The sequence below is a fragment of the Oryctolagus cuniculus genome, chromosome X (genome assembly GCF_964237555.1).
Source record: "Oryctolagus cuniculus chromosome X, mOryCun1.1, whole genome shotgun sequence".
NCBI lineage: Eukaryota > Metazoa > Chordata > Mammalia > Lagomorpha > Leporidae > Oryctolagus > Oryctolagus cuniculus.
This window is the reverse complement of record NC_091453.1, coordinates 73,456,391-73,472,989: the sequence shown is the minus strand read 5'-3', so window position 1 is coordinate 73,472,989 and position 16,599 is coordinate 73,456,391. Positions and strand designations below refer to the sequence as shown.

The 16,599-nt window shown below is 48.4% G+C and overlaps 1 protein-coding gene across 9 annotated transcripts in view; it reads right to left on the bottom strand.

Moving 5' to 3' along the window:
- Positions 1-332: 332 nt before the first annotated feature.
- The window catches only part of SEPTIN6 (septin 6), a 76,587-nt gene continuing 60,320 nt past the window's right edge, over positions 333-16,599 (bottom strand). For 2 of the 9 annotated variants that reach the window (XM_070067094.1, XM_070067096.1), the window contains exons 8-11: positions 13,742-13,874; positions 10,293-10,483; positions 7,937-7,998; positions 999-1,343 (exon numbers count right to left, since the gene is read on the bottom strand). In XM_070067094.1, the coding sequence (XP_069923195.1) occupies positions 1,150-1,343; positions 7,937-7,998; positions 10,293-10,483; positions 13,742-13,874 (580 nt within the window). In that variant the 3' untranslated portion in view covers positions 999-1,149. Of the gene's footprint in view, positions 3,294-7,936; positions 7,999-10,292; positions 10,484-13,741; positions 13,875-16,599 lie in introns of all 9 variants that reach the window. The other 7 variants (XM_002720124.5, XM_008272935.4, XM_008272931.4 and 4 more) reach the window with 5 other exon arrangements.

The following is a 16,599-nucleotide window of genomic DNA, read 5'->3' as shown; positions in this document are numbered from 1 at the left end:
CCAGAATTGAAATTCACCTGAATAGTGTTCTGTAGGAGCTGGCGTTCCACTCTCTCCATCTATTATCCTAGGACCTAGCTCAATTGATCAGTTAAACTCATGCTAATAAAGGAAACGTAGAGGACTTCCTGCTCACTCCCACCCTATACTGGTGGCAACTGCAGGCCCAGATGGTGGAAGCAAAAAGATGCAGCCACCCTCCGAACAAGATTTTATGGGCTGCTGGTGCTTCCCCAAGCCCCTCCCAGTTGGAAGCGACGGCCACCCACTCCCCCTATGGCAACCACAGTGGGCCCCGTCACCTAATTATTTAAGATGAGATCACACAGTCATTTAGCATTTCTTTCGGTTTTATTGAAAATTGACATGAACATTAGAAAGGTATCAAGCTAAACAGTGCTGGTTCTGGGATGTTTCTCCTGGAGAATGAAAGCCCTGGAAGGGCAGTGACTGGTCACACCTTGGAGCAAAAAGAACAAAGGAGAAGAAAGGAAAAACGAACATAGTTTCTGGAAAACATGCAAAGAGGCTCTCAAGAAACACTGGACAGCGGAATGGTGGTGATGGTGGTAGGGATATGTGGGAATGGGCACACTCACATGGTATTTGGATACAAGGTAAGCCAGTGAATTCAAGGCAGGTGTAGCAACATCAAAGCTCTCCTTCCAGGTGCCAGGTTGAGCAGAAAGCTCTCTCAAAACCCCAAATGGCCTTGGGAGGTTGAGTGGAATAATTCTGCTCGCACTAGGCTTAACCCTCTCTCCTCTCTCCCTTCCCCACCTGAGTGTTAGTGGATCCAGTTTTCCCCTCAGTGGGGTTTCCAGAAGTTCTGTGAAAGCTGAAGGTGACAGACATGTCACTTGATTTTCTCTTCTCTATTCAGAAACATGGAATAGTGAACGGAGATAGTCAACCCATCGAACCGAGAATGGTTGTTTCAAAAGAAAGGCATAAAATTCAAAGAAAAACTTGCGAACAACACTTGCACACCCACAGCTGAGGTCTCCTGCCCCAGTCACTTACACTTGGGTGAGTGATCCTGTAGTTGTCTCTCTCAGGATACATTTTGGTCCATTTTCCAGCTCTGATGCTTCTTTTCCTGCCTTGTTAGTTTAGGACAAGACATTTCCCTTTAAAATACCATGTAAGTCAGAAGAGAGCTTCTTGCCTGGACACAGGGACACATGGACACTTGCCGAGTGGTGTGTGTATGTGCGCGCAGTTTGAGGGCAGGGGGAATGGGTTGCTTTCTGGTTTGAGACAATATGGAACCCTAACTCTTCTATCATGGCAGTCTTCTCCTTTAGACTTAGTGCAGCGGCTGAAGACAGGATTAAAAAAAGCTGGAAAGGGAGAGAGAAAGAGAAAGAACACATGAAATTCGCCAAAGAAAAAAAGTCATTCCAAGTAAGACAGGGCAGGGGAGTGGGCAGCGTGAAGTAGCACAGATTCAACTTGGAGAAGACAGGCTAGGAAACGGGGTCACCCGTGGGCCATCACCAGGGGGAAATCTGCCGAGGAGCTTTGAAGAACACCACACACCAGTCTGTAGCTTTTTGTTTTAATGAAAAAACAAAAAAAAAAAAAAACAAAAAAAAAAACAAGCACATATTAACAGCCGCAGGTGAAGGCCAAAGGAATAAAAGAAAAAAAACAAAAACAAAAACAAAGTGATCTGCATTGGGAAAGCACACTTGCTGGCTTCATGAAAATAAAGGGTGTGTGTGTGTGTGTGTGTGTGTGTTTGTGTGTGTGAAGCCATTCCATTCCATTCCTTTCTGGGCAAATGAAAGCACAGACCATTTCTAATGACTGGTTTTGTTTCACCAGAAGTAAACAGCCTTTTCACGCTCGCCCAGCCTTAGAAAGGCCTATCTTCACCCACAGGTTCGAGTTTTCGTTCCCCATCTTCCCTGATTCACAAGGCTCACCCAGAGCACCTGTTATGCGTCCACTCGCCCTGTTCCAACCCTGGCACCAAGGTGACCCACTCATGCCCCTGTTGGCAACAGCGTGAGGCTAAGAAGCTGCCCAGGGGCCTTCAACTTGCCCACTGCCACCTCACACCCCTCCTCCCAGGATGGTTTTCTGTGGGGAGAAAACTTCAAGGATCCTCTAAGACTGACTACACAGTTTCGCTGAGCATCAAAAGGCTTGTCCCCAGGAACATACACGAGTCTAGAGAGACTGCCTGCATCCTCTGATACAGTGGACTGGGAGGCAAGGTGAGCTGGAATCCAGTGTGGTTTCTGCCACAGGACAACAGCAGGATCCCAGGCATGTAAGTGCTTTCATTTCTCTGGGCTTCAGTTTTCTCTTAGGAACTAAGTGGCTTCTATTTATCTCCTGGCCAAAATTTCTCCCTTCAGACAAAATTCGTGCTTAGCATCTCAAGGCGTCTCCAAGACTGTGTGGCTCTAACACTTTGGAAGGAGTTAGAGCTTCTCAAGTCTCAAGTCATCTGTGAACACATGCAAACGAAGGGGCCCCTGTTTGTAATGCAAATAATGACCCAGGGTAGTAGTGGTTACCTGAATCTCTGAAGGTAGACACACAAACATCAAAGCTACAGAAGCCTTTCTCAGGGAGACTCGGCAGCCCCAACTCAGCATCCCTCTGAGCTACTGGCTGAGTAGCCAAAGGGTTTTGGGGTTTTGGGTGCTGGGGCTGGTTGGTTCTTTTCTTACTTGAAGCCTATGATCTCCTAAAATGCTCCACCCCAATTTGGCTTATCCCATGAAATTACTTCTGCTTTGGTCCTATCACCTCCATACTTCACTGCAGACACCAACCAATCTGTGAGTTGCCAAACAATGCCTACCAAAACCACCTTCTTGCTTTGCCAACAAGAAAAAAGTGTGTGCGTTGATCTGCTTTCCATTTTTTCTACTTTTTTGCTTATTTTTGCCTTCCCATGATGATCTATTATTGAAAAGAGAAAAACTCCTTCCCCTTTGCAGAAAGGCCTGGAAATTTGGCCTGGCCTTGTTTGCCTGTGTGATTTGAGAGTAAGCGATCAAAAAAAAAAAAAAAAAAAATCAAAACAAAAAACAACCTTACAAAAAAAAAAAGAAAGGAGGTCACCGTCCGTGCCAGTGGAAGTAGGAGGCAGGAACAAGTTGCAGAACTCAAAAAGAAGTGGGGCTTGGAGTGCGAGGCAGGACTGGGGAGCCCAGCTGCCTGGCACCCCAAAGGAAAGCTGTCAGTTAAAATAGGAACCTTGGCTTAAAATGCTAAATGGAGTCCAGTCCAGCTGTAGCAGGGAATACTATTCGGTACACAGCCATGGGTTACTGCAAAGGAAGGGCAGAGAGATGGCGTGTTAGCCACAGGTCATTGCCAGGTCACCTCCAGCTCTCATCCTGTCACTGGCCAGATACCAAAAGCCACTCTGCCTCAAGTTCCCTAAATCAAACGGGTTCCCAAAGAAGCCACTACCATATGGGAGCCACTGTGAAAATACGGGCTGGGATCATTTTTTTTTTCTTTAAATACCAAGACTGGAAATAAAGTTAAAGCCCTTCCAAGGCCTAGCACTTCTTTCCCTTGGTCCAGCTGGTCGTTTCTCCTCTTGTCACTGGGGGCATGCCCAAAATGTGTCTTCAAAATCATCACCACATTCACCAAATGGACTAGAAGACGTATCAGCGCAAACCCCAAATGCTTCTTCCTCTGTCCCTTTTGCCAGTTAAGCGAGAGGAGCCCAAGCCACGTCAGGGGCACCCTGCGGGTATTCCCGTTGATTCTCCCTTCTGCACTGGGAGGCACCCGGAGTTAGAGGAGGGACGCTTTTGTTCCCCAGCAATTGTGGCTCACAGGAAGGGCTTGGGGTCCTTAACCCTTTTGCCAATTTTGAACACAGCTAGTGCACAGGGACTCTGAGTGAATGAAAAGCAGAAAGGGCTGAGTTAAGTGACCAGAAGGAGAAGCCTCTCTGTGCCCCCCAAAGAATCTCCTGTTGGAGCCCTCTTTGAAGGGGCTGTGGCTTCTTGGGGGCAGGAATGGGGTAGGCCAGGTGAGACCAGTGTCTGGGGTGCCAGAGATTTGGCAAAGCTGTGCTGACCAGTGTGTAACCAGCCATGGTGGCTGCAACCCACTCCAGGAAACACAGGGAAACTTGTGGGGAAGAGGAGTGGGTGAGCCCCTGGAACACATTACAGTGTGCCCAGCACGGCCGGGGTGCAGATGGCTGGGGTGCAGAGAGAGAGATGGCTATTCTTGGACTCTCAGCTTTCTAGCGACCTTGGCAGGAAGGGGGTGGGGGTGGGGGGGCACAGGTTGTATCCCCTGGACGTGTTAAAGGGGGATTAGAGAAAAGAGAGGCCCGGTTCTGTTTGGCAGGAAAGGGGTGTCTACGGGAGGCCCAAACTGAAAATGGAAAGAAAAGCTGGGTTAATAAATGGAGGGATTCATGGACAAAAAAAAAACAAAACCCAAAAACAAAAAAAAAACAAAACCAACAAGGGTCAGAAGCAAATCATTTAAGTGACAACACACAAGGAACAAACCAGAGGATAGTTATGTTAGGTGGTCCTAAGGTCTTTTAGCCTTGGCTTTGGGAACATGCTTTCTCTCACACACCCACACACCCACACACTGAATGGCAGCACTGGTGGCATGAACTGTCAAATAATGATTACCAGCTACCAAGAGACTTTGCTCTCTTCGTCATTACTAGGTCCTGACTGATGCCTTGTGCAGGAATACGTGCAGCAAACGTCCAGGTGGATTTAGGGCCCCCGCCAGGGCAGCAGGCTCTCAGCACTGCATTTCCTTCTCCCATACAGAAAACAGCAGAAGCTGAGTTTTTCACCTCGGTTAGCCTTTGGAGCAGCCGTTGCCAGTTAACTGCTCAGCTGGGCCAAGGCTTGCCTGGGAAGTGTGTGTGGATGCTTGCTAGGTCCTACCCTTGGGTCCAGGCCACAGTTACCCAACAACATGAACTATGAAAATACCAATTATTGGTTATATTTGCATAGCGCTTTGACCTCCCTCCTTAACTTTATTGTGTGACATAAATAGGACAAGCAGTATTGATCCCTGTTTCCCATATGAATAGACTGAGAAACACACAGAAGTCATCTAACTTGTCACAGAGCATCACGGCCAAGGTCAGAGCTGTTTAATGAAGACTTTCCATCCCACCAGTGCCACCAATAATTCCTTGGCCGTGGATCTGACCCTCTGTTCATTACCTCAAGAATATGTTTATCCCAGCCGGCGCCGCGGCTCACTAGGCTAATCCTCCGCCTTGCGGCGCTGGCACACCGGGTTCTAGTCCCGGTTGGGGCGCCGGATTCTGTCCCGGTTGCCCCTCTTCCAGGCCAGCTCTCTGCTGTGGCCAGGGAGTGCAGTGGAGGATGGTCCAAGTACTTGGGCCCTGCACCCCATGGGAGACCAGGATAAGTACCTGGCTCCTGCCATGGTATCAGCGCGGTGCGCCGGCTGCAGCAGGCCAGCCGCGGTGGCCATTGGAGGGTGAACTAATGGCAAAAGGAAGACCTTTCTCTCTGTCTCTCTCTCTCACTGTCCACTCTGCCTGTCAAAAAATAAAAAATAAAAAAAAGAATATGTTTATCCCATTAAATAAAGACTGAGGTATTGACAGTGGGGACAGAAACATCTGCATATGTGAGAATGTCTCTCTCTCTCTCTCTCTCTCTCTCACACACACACACACTCAGGTGAACTACAATTTATAGCAGGCATGGGAGTTCTGTGTTCTGGTTCCAGTTCTGCCACTACTGCATTTTCAGGCCCCTGCCAAATGCCTGCTGTACTTCCTTCTCCTACCTCACAGAACTACTGCGAGGACAAACTGGGATATCACACAGCACAACCCTCTGAAAAAGTAACAAAATGCTAAAGGACGGCTCATCTCTTATCTGATTCTTTGACTTAGTCTCCAGGGAAAGAGTAACCTAAGAAACTCTGCACTGGTCTAGGTCCTAGGCTGAATGGAAAAGCTGGCACGTTTAACGTGTGGATACTGTCCACATACTATGCACCCCCCAAAGGGTCACTAAGCACTGGGAGATAGTATCTGCCACTGTGTACTGGTCCCAAAGGAACTTCTTACCACCGGAGACCACTACTAGGAGTGCCCCAGGAACTTTCAAACCAGAGAGGAACAGTAAGCCTCACTCCGGCTGCTCGCTAGGTGGCCTTGGTGATCCAGCCCTGGGAGGAGATGCTGGCCTTTGCTGCAGATCCTGGGGAGCCAAGGCCTCCTCTGACTGACTGATGGGTCTGCTAGGGAGAAGCCTACACCAACTTACTTGGGGTCAGCTGTTGGCTGGCCCACCTGTTCACCAACTGCCTCTCATTTATCAAGTGTGGCTTTCATTACAGTTTTGCCAGAACTCATTTTGGGAATGGCCATTAAATTTACTTGGGGAAACCAGAATAGAACCGTGCCAAGCAATGTACATGGCAACCCAAATGAACTGTGATCTAATTTAGCAGAGCACATTTTCTCTGCTCTGCCCACTGAAAATGGGGAGGCAGGAGCTGGGGCCCACAGTGTGGCCCAGCAGGTTAAGCCACCACTTGCTAACACCTGCATCCCATATGAGCACAGCGTTTAGTCCTAGTCACCCTGCTTCCAATCCAGCTCCCTGCTAATGCACCTGGGAAGGCAGTGGGAAATGGAACGAGTGCTTGGGAACGAGTTCTCCATATGGGAGAACAGGATGGAGTTCCTGATTCTGGGCTTCGGCCTGGCTTGCACTTGACTGTGGCTATTTGGGGAGTGAACCAGGGAACGGAAGATCTTTCTCTCTTCCTCTCTCTCTATTCATCACTCTGACTTTCAAATAAATATAAAGAATTAAAAGGGGGGGGGGCTGCTGCCTGCAGTGCCGGCATCCTATATGGGCGCCGGTTCTAGTTCCGGCTGTTCCACTTCTCATCCAGCTCTCTGCTATGGCCTGGGAAAGCAGTAGAAGATGGCCTAAGTCCTTGGAACCCTGCACCCACATGGGAGACCCAGAAGAAGCTCCTGGCTCCTGGCTCCTGATTGGTGCAGCTCTGGCCATTGCAGCCATTCGGAGAGTGAACCAGCAAATGGGAGACCTCTCTCTCTGTCTTTCCCTCTCTCTGTAACTCTACCTCTTAAATAAATAAAAATCTTTTAAAAACGCATATTTCCTCTTCCTCCACTCTTTGAGTCCAGTAGACAGACGGTGCTTATGCACTGCTCTCAGTCTCACTATGAATTATGTGACGCCAGGGACTGCTTTATGAACTTCTCACAAAGACCACCTGCCTAATGTCCTTGTCAGAGGCTTTCCTGAAACTGGAACTTACACACTTAAATGTAAGGGATTCTCTATAATATCTGGGGTCTCTTCACTTCTTTCCCTCTATTTCTATTATGGCTTGGGGGGGGGTGGGGTGGGGCACACAGCCAAAGGAAATTTGAGAAGCTCTCAGATAAGAAACAGCCACCAGAGGGAAACTGAGAAGGAAGCTAGTTCCTGTTGGCTCTGGACATTCCCAAAACCTGGGTGGGGGGGGGTCAACATGGACTGTAACACTGAGGGACATGACTTGTAAACTCAGCTGTTTCTCTCATCACTACAGTTTAATTCCTTTTTTTGAAAGTAAGGGTTATGGCTCTTTAAGAAAAAAACAACTGCCCAAATTTAAGCCTCAAATATCGATTGCAGGATCTGCCTATGTTACCCAAAAGTTTTAGTAGCCCCCCCCCCCAAAATTGCACTCCCCCACCCCCCACCCCCACTTGCCATTTTAATCAAACAGGCAGGCATTCCACACGTGAAATCACCCCAGGCTATTTCTTAACATTGTAAGTCACAAGAGGAAACCAGCTAGCCCAAAGAGGCAACTTCGTTTAGGATTAGATGTGTGTGTGATTTGGGGAGTGATGTTCTAGAAGTCACGGCCAGTTCTATTTAGAGTTAATAAAGCTTACCAGGACCCTGGGCCTCATGCAGCATGCAGCAAACAGCAGAGTTAACTGTAAAACAGTAAGAGCTGATGAAGATGGGGTGAGCATGAGGGGAAATCAAATATTATGAGTTGACGCAAACAATGAAGAGTTAGAAGTCAAAGGAGATTAGGGGTAGCAGGTAGGGGAGGAGGGGAGGGTGGATTGGTAGGGACCCCTGAAACACTGTTATTTGTTCTTAATCTCTTTAAGGACACCCAAAGGAAAGCCTTCCTGAATATGTGACTGCATTAGGGCCAACCTCCACCTCTCAGAAGGAACGTTGCTACCACCATTTTTACCCTCCAAACTGCCACCACCGCCATCATGTAAGCAGAGCGACACAGGTCTAATGGTGGTGGTGGTGGTGGGGGGGCTTCCAAAAGTTGACCAGTTGTTCATGGAACTCTGGCAGGAGCCCAGACCTGGGGCCACTTACACATCTGGGAGGATGGAAGAGGATAGGCCCTTCCCGCTAACGTGAGGTGCCACAGACCTGGGGAAGCTTGCCATCATCAACCCACAAACAGGGCTGGGGACAGGAAAGGGGGTCTTTCTGTATGGGGTCTTCTTTCTGGGCTGGGAGGAAGGCATGGGTGGGAAGCTTGGCCTGAGAGGAATTTTCACGGAACATCTCAATAGGGAATTATTCACATACAGTTTTGTGCCAGTGCAATATGAACAAACCACACGATCTCCCAGTCCCTGTGAGCAGGCAGTGACTCTGCCCCAGGGATAGAGTTAACAAACACCCCAGGACTACCAAGGCAGCAGGGTAGAGCTGCAGGACAAATTTAGAGTTTTCTGATCTTAAAGATAGGAATCTATTCCCGCTGGTGCAACTAATACACCATGATGGATAAGTAAATATACGGTACATCCAGAGACTCTTTTCTAGCTAGCTAGATTGTGAAAAAATGAAATAAAAAAATTAAGGTATTATCAGATGAATAAAATTAATCAGTGAACTTGACACACAGGGATCTTTAAAAAGGTCATGGAAAACGTGTATTATGGAAAAATGATGCACAGACTGTTTTAAAAATTTGGACCAAAATAAATTTATCTTTTAATTTCATTTCTTCACAATCTTTTGAAACAGACCCTTATACAGTGTTAACACTCAGTAATAAATATCTTGACTAATGGGTAAAAAAATGTTCAAATGACACCTATGAATGAGGAATCATCAGACTGCAAAAGTGATAGCCTTCAAATATGAAATATTTCACTGCTACACGAAAGTCACCGTGTTATTCCTAAGTGATAAGCTAGGCACAGAGGAAAGATGATTCTTCCTTCTAGAAAATATCCAATAGTTGAATGCAGGAACAAGTGCCTAAAAATAGAAGGTCATGACCCTGGACATCTTTCAGGTCTCCTAGGACCCTCTAAGTAAGGACACTGCTAACTGGTCCATCTGGGAGCCCCGCAAGTTACACTGCCCAAGCAACTACAGAACACAACAGGGCTGCTGGACACGTGCTTGGCGTGCTTTAGGCACCATCACAAATGTTTTTCTCTTTTTTGGTTCTGGCATGAGGAACAGGGCCACTTCAGCAGGCAGAGAGCGGGGCCAGGCCAGTATGACTGACCCACATGCTGACCACGAGAAGCCCATGATACCCTGGCCTTACCACATACTGGGAGAGATAGGATGGTTTTTAAATCATTTCTGGGACTGAGGGTGGGGGCGCACAGAGCACACTGGCATCTGAAGGCTCCCCACTATGTTCTTAGGACCCTAGACTGGGTGCAATTAAGCAGCCAGCAGGGAGGGCTAGCAAAGGGGAGGGAACTCAGCCCTGGGCTGCAGCCTCCAGTGGCAGGCGTTACGCGCTCTGGCTGCAGCTGAGGTGGACAGGGCTGGACTACAGACACAGCATGGAGGCCTGTAAGTCACATCCATTCCCTCCTGTGGGGCCGCGTGAGGGGAGGAAGGGGGTGCCCCGGCGCCTTCTACAAAACCACCATATCTTCCTCTGCCGTTAGAGGATTCTTCTTTGTGTCTCTCTTTCTCAGAACTTTGGTCTTCTCATTGCTCCTTGCCTTCTGCTCTCTGAGGGCCTCTGCTTTTCCTCTTTGCCCTTCGGCTGTCGTCTCCCTCGAGTTTGCAGGGTTTTCCTAAGCAGGCTGAGGGGAGAGGCTCGGCCTCGTCTCATCTCGGCTCCCCAAGCCCAGGGAAGCAAGGTCGCACAGGGACACTGAGACCAGCACCCAGCCTAGCTGAACAGCCCCATGGTTCCCCGCGGGTCACCAGCCCTCAGCTTCCGAGTCCTGCTCAGAGGGGGATGAGCAGGAGGAGAAAGAAGCCACCAGTCCAGGGCAGCCTGATACTTACTTTTTCTTCTCTTTGTCTCTTTTCAGAGTCTGTGAGCCTCCAGCCTGGGAACCCTGGGACTGGAGCAGCTCGGCCGCCGTCTTTCTCTGTTTGAAGGCATTCACTTCATCATCCAGGGACTTCTTCTTATCTTCCAGCTTCTTCTTCTCATCCTGGTGCAGTTTCTTGAGGCGGTCAAACTTCTCATGCAGCTGGCAGGGAAGCACAGGGAGCTCGGAGGGAGGCCTCCGCGAGCAGCCCCTAGCCCAGCTGAGCCCACGGCGGAGACCAGCAGGGCTGCAACGCTGCAGGATTCTGGGGCTGCTGGAGACATTTCTGTCTGGGGCCACCATGGTAACACCAAAAGGGACCATGCTCTGGATAGTTCTCTGCTCCTGCCATTCTATCTCCAAGTCTCTGCTCCCGAATAAGGTCAAGGAACAGTGAATTCTGCTTAATCAACCATTTCGATTAAGTCCCCATAGTTACTACTCATGGTTAATAATGTCCATTATAATAACACAGCATCCACTGAGTGCTTATTATAAGCCAAGCCCCAACTTTTATAAGCAGTTATTATCTCCATCTTATGAGGAAATAGGGTCTGAGAAGTTAAGGAATTTGCCCAAGGTCAACCCAATCTTTAAAGCATTATATAATAGGACCGCCCATATGTAAGAGGCCCTTACCTTTTCTTATCCTCTGCAATCAAGAAAGATCACCAAAGAGTGCAGAGAAAATTTCAGCAGTAGCAAGGCTTGAACTTGGACAGGGAAGAGATAAAAGGGTTTTATAAAATGGAATGAGGGGGGCTGGTGCTGTGGCTTAGCAGGTGAAGTCAACACCTGCAACACTGGCAACCCACATGGGCACCAGTTTGAGACCCTAATACTCCACTTCCAATCCAGCTCCCTGCTAATGCTCCTGGAAAGCAGCAGAAGATGGCCTAAGCCCTTGGGCCTCTGCACCCATGTGGGAGACCCAGATGAAGCTCCTGGCTCCTGCTTTTGGTCTGGCCCAGCCTTGGCCATTGTGACCATTTGGGAAGTGAACCAGCAGATGGGAGATCTTTCTCTTGGCCTCTTTTCTGTCACTCTGACTTTCAAATAAATAAATCTTTTTTAAAATTTGTTTATAAAAAATGAAATTAGTGCAGAGACCTCAGCCTTAACCAAGGAGAAGCTTCACTAGCCCTAATACAACCGGACACCCAAAGATCAGCAATAATATTTTGGCATGCCGCTGTGACAAGTGGATCAGAGAACAAGGGGCACAGATGATCACAAACCAGAACATGATACGCTCCTCTGAACAATAGGTGCAGGGCAAGTGTAATTCGTTTCACTTTCTTTGGAGGATTGAGGAGAGAATTGAGGATTCTGTGGCACATGCAGTATGCCATGAAGATCAGTCCTCCGGGTATCTGGGACTGTCACTTAATAAATTCTGGTGTATAAACCAACTTTCAGTAGTCACTTGGCATGAGGCTGTCCCCTGGGCTGCCCATGAGTTACTTTAACCTGGCATCTGTTCATTTCCCTTTTATTCATTCATCTTTGGGAGCCCCTCACCTCTCCTCCTAAAAGTGCTGGGTAACATTTTTTCTTTACAAAAGTGAAACCAATACTCTGGGTTATCTTCCAAGCATATAACGTCTTTCGCCTTCAAAAGTAAAACCAAAATAAAGTCAATATCCTCGCCACAGGCTTTGGTGATAAGCCTTGAGAATCACAGATTAAAGGTGGAAGAGACTTGGAAAGCAATTAAGTGCTTCCTTGCTTTATGGTTAGGGGTTTTGTGGCTGACGTAGGCAAAGCTGTGCCTTAGGCCAGTCGATGAGCAGGAGATGAACTGGCAGAGGACACCTTGGAGGCAATGCTATTAGGGGACTAACTATACAGGTTTGTGGACAGCTTAAGTAATGAAAGCCCCCCGACAAGCCTATCAAACCTCAGGTCAAAAGCTAGCCAGTGGGCTGGGCAATTGACATAGTGGTTAACACGCAGCTTGGGACACCTGCATCTTGTTTCCAGTTCAAGCTCCTCCTTCAACCCAGCTTCCTGCTAATGAGACCCCTAGGAGGCAGCAGGTGATGGCTCAGGTACTTGGATCCCTGTCACCCACATGGGAGACCTAGATGGAATTCTGGGCTGCTGGCTTTGGCCGGGACCACCCCTGGCGATTGAACCAACACATGAAAGGTCTCTCTCTCAAACAAGATTAAAATAAATAAACTTAAAAATCTGTGAAAACTCTCTAGAGCTGACTGTTTTTTAAAATGCGATGGAATAGACTGTCCAAGGGAATGGGAAATGCCCTCGCTGTTGATGTTTTAGCTTTCAGCAAATGACCCAGGACTGCCTGGGACCATCCTTCCTGACAGGATGAACGTAGGCTGTGGCAGGCCAGCCAAGAAAGTGCTCAGTTGTCCCTATGGAGCTCTGAACTCCCAGGAAGAGGGAAAAGAACCAGCCTGTCAGTGATAAGAGCTTCACTTGGTAGCAGTGCAGCCCAGTAGCACTTTCTGTGACAGTGGAAATGTTCTTTATCCGTGCTGTTCAATCTGAGAGTCACTAGTTGCATGAGGACTGAGCAGTGGAAATGTGGCTAATGTGACTGAGGGGTTGAGTTTTACATTTTATTCTATGTTTCAAAATGGCCAAAAGGGTAGATTTTAAGTGTTTCACTCAAAACAGTATGCAAGCTGATAACTAGTCTGATTTAATCATCCCATAATGTAAACTATGTCAAAGCATCACACTGTTTCCCATAAACATATACAATTATTATTTGCCTTTAAAAATAAAATTTTAGGGGCAGGTGTTGTGGTACACTGGGTTAAGCCACCACTTGGGACACCTGCATCCCATTTCAGAATGCTGGTTTGAGGCCTGGCTACTCTGCTTCTGATCCAACTTCCTGCTAATGTACCTGGGAAGGCAGCAGAAGGTGGTCCATGTGCTTGGGCTCCTGCCACCCATGTGGGAGACTGGGATAGAATTCCTGGCTCCTGGCTTTGGCCTGGCCCAGCCTTGGCTGTTGCAGGCATTTGGGGAACAAATCAGAAGATGGAAAATCAATCTCTTCTCTCTCTCTCTCTGTCCCCTTATTCCCTCTCCCTCTCTGTCAATCTGCCTTTCAAATAAATAAAATAACCTTAAAACAATAGAAGTTTTAAAATTCCAAAAGCAATTTAAACAGCCCCCTATGGCTAGTGGCTACCACGTGGGACAGCAGGGCTCTGGAGAACCGAGTAGCACAGGATGGAAAACATCCTGGCCTTGGGGAATAGGGGTGACAGAGACCCAGCTCTCACAGCCCCTCCCAGGACCAGCCAAGGCAGGGCTATAGACATTACGCCCCAGCCCTGCCCAGGGGCCGCTCTCCTCCGGCAGAAGCCGCCATAACAGGCTTCCTTGTCAGGTACAGCCGCCTCTCCCTTCCTGCCTAGCACCCCAGATCACGCTTACCTCTTTCTCTGCCTCTTTGAGTTCTGCTTCTTTCTCTTTGACTCTCTGAACGAACATCTGTCTCATCTCCTCTTCTTTCTTCTGCAGCTCCCCTAGGAACTCATTCCGTTTGGCCTCATATGTCTCCTGTAAACTGCGAACAGGGTCAGGTTACTCCCTCTGCCCTCACAATGGCTCCGATGTCATGAAAACTGGTCCCTGGGAATCTTCCCAGGGTTTCTCTGTCCTCTCCCCGCCACCCAACTCCGAGACAAGCACAAAACCAGAAGCACAAGACAGTCAACTCAGCACATGACAGCAGGATCACAGGGCTGCTTGGGGGCTGGCGCAGCCCTGGTGAGCTGGAACGACCTAGAGCATCTGGCTCTGTCCTCTTGGTTTACAGATGAGGAAACTGAGGCCCAGAGAAATGAGATGCCCTGCTCAAGATCACACAGCTAGTGAGAGGCAGAGCTGGGACCAGAAGCTGTGTCTCCTGGCTCTTCCTCTGGGCCCACCTGCTGCACTGCACTGCAAGGCGCCGGCTCTGAGACTGACCACAGAAATTCACTATTTCAACAACATCTGGTGGGATGCCACCACGTGCTGACCACTATGCTCGTCACTCAACATCTAGAGCCAGTAGCCACTGTGCCTGCCATCAAGGAACTCATGAACTGGCAGATCCCTGGGCTAAGGTTCCCTGCCCCAGCCTGGGCTCATTTGTAAAGAAATAGGAATTAGGCTGGCACAGAGAGCGAGAATTGTGCCCCCAAAGAAAGCAGCCTGGGTAAAGGCACAAGTGGAAAGAGAATGGCACCCTTGGAGACAGTTCAACATGGTAGGAGGGTATCAGAGCTGCAGAGTAATAGTGAAAGACGAGGTTCCTGAGTCTGGCAGGGGACAGCAGGCATTAGATACTGTATTAAAGAGTTGGACATTGGGGGCCGACGCTGTGGCATAGTAGGTTAAGCCTCCGTCTGCCATGCCTGTATCCCATATGTATGCCGGTTCTAGTCCCGGCTGCTCCACTTCTGATCCAGCTCCCTGCTGATGGCCTGGGAAAGCAGCAGAAAATGGCACAAGTCCTTGGGCCCCCTGCACCCACGTGAGAGACCCAGAAGAAGCTTCTGGCTCCTGACTTCAGATTAGCCCAGCTCCAGTTGTTACAGCCATTTGGGGAGTGAACCAGTGGATGGAAGACCTGTCTGTCTCTGTTTGTAACTCTGCCTCTCAAATAAATAAATAAATCTAAAAAAAAAGAGAGTTGGACATATAGCTACTGCATAATTTCAAGCAGGAAGACTGGATCCAATTTGAAAAGGAAAAGACCACTCTGGCTGTTGCAAAGGACAGATTTTTCCCCCAACAATCCAAGTAAGCAATGCCAGTATCTTAATGTTAAGAGCTGGTAGGGAATGGAGGAGCTGGAGGAACAGTAAGGGCAGCAGAACTCTTGGAACTTGAGAGGAATCAAAGATGTTTCCAGTGTTCGGCTTAGGCAACCACGTGGGTGGCAGTACCATCAAGTGCCACCATCAAGTTTCCACAATGGCAATGTAGCATGTTTAAAACAACAAAAGATGAATTAGATAATGGATAGCTTGAGTTGCAAGTAGGACCTCTATGGAGTGTGTGAGTGGAAAGTCCAGTATGCAACCAGATCAATGGGTTTAGAACTCAAGTTAGAGTTCAGCTTGGGAGTCATCTATTTCTAGGACGTAATTAGAGCTGTGAGAGTAGAAAGGACCAAGCTGCAAGGAGAATACCGAGGGAAAGGGACAGAGGCCCTAGGAGAGACTCCTGAGGAAACAGTAACATTTAAAGCAGTAAACTAAAGTAAATGAGCCTGCAGAGGAGGGAGGAAGCTCAGAACCGAGAGAGACAGACAGTGAGGCCACTAATACAAGAGCCAAAGGCAGAGAGTGTTTCAAGAAGGAAAACAGTGGGAAATAGTATCAAATATCATATTGTGAGTAAAGAAGATGGAACTCAATGGCCACTCTAAAATCGGTCATAAGTCCTTGATTGCTGGCCTTTGAGAGGCATTTCAGTAGAGTGCTCAAAGCAGAGGCACTGAGTTGAGCAGTAAATGAGAGATTAGGAAGAGGATGTGGCAAATACAGTCAGTCCTCTGTATCCATAGGGTCTTCACCTAAAGGGTCAATCAACTGTGGATAGAAAATATTTGAAAAAAATATGTCTGGGGCAGGTGCTGTACCATAGTGAGTAAAGCTACTACCTGTGGCACCAGCATCCCACAAGGTCTCTGGTTCAAGTCCCAGCTGCTCCACTTCTGACCTAGCTCTCTACTAATGTGTCTGGGAAAGCAGTGGAAGATGGCCCAAGTGCTTGGGCCCTTACACCCATGTGGAGACCCAGAAACAGCTCTTGGCTCCTGGCTTCAGATCGGCACAGCTCCGGCCATTGTGGCCATTTGGGGAGTGAACCAGAGGATCAAAGATCTTTCTCTCTGTCCATCTCTCCCTCCCTCTCTCTGTCTGTAACTCTACATCTCAAATAGATAAGATCTTTAAAAGAAAAAAAAAAGAAGGAAAGTCCAATTCCACAACCCCCCCCCCCCCCAATACCAAGGGAATGACTGACTGCATGGTGCCAAACTTCTTGATAGGGCAGAGAAAGAGCAGAGTTAAGGGAGAGTTGCTCCAGGATGAGAACAGTTACACAGAAAGCAACCAGCAGAGGAGTGCAGAGGATAACATGGAAACAGAACGACTCAGTATGGAACCAAGGCCAGAGGGAGGCGACTAAATAACCAGGGAGAAGCACGCCTCCTCTTCCACAAATGCACGCAAAAGCTGTTGGAGAAGAAGGAGACAGAAGAGTTCTGGGGGCTCCCACAAGGGAGAGTCAGGCAT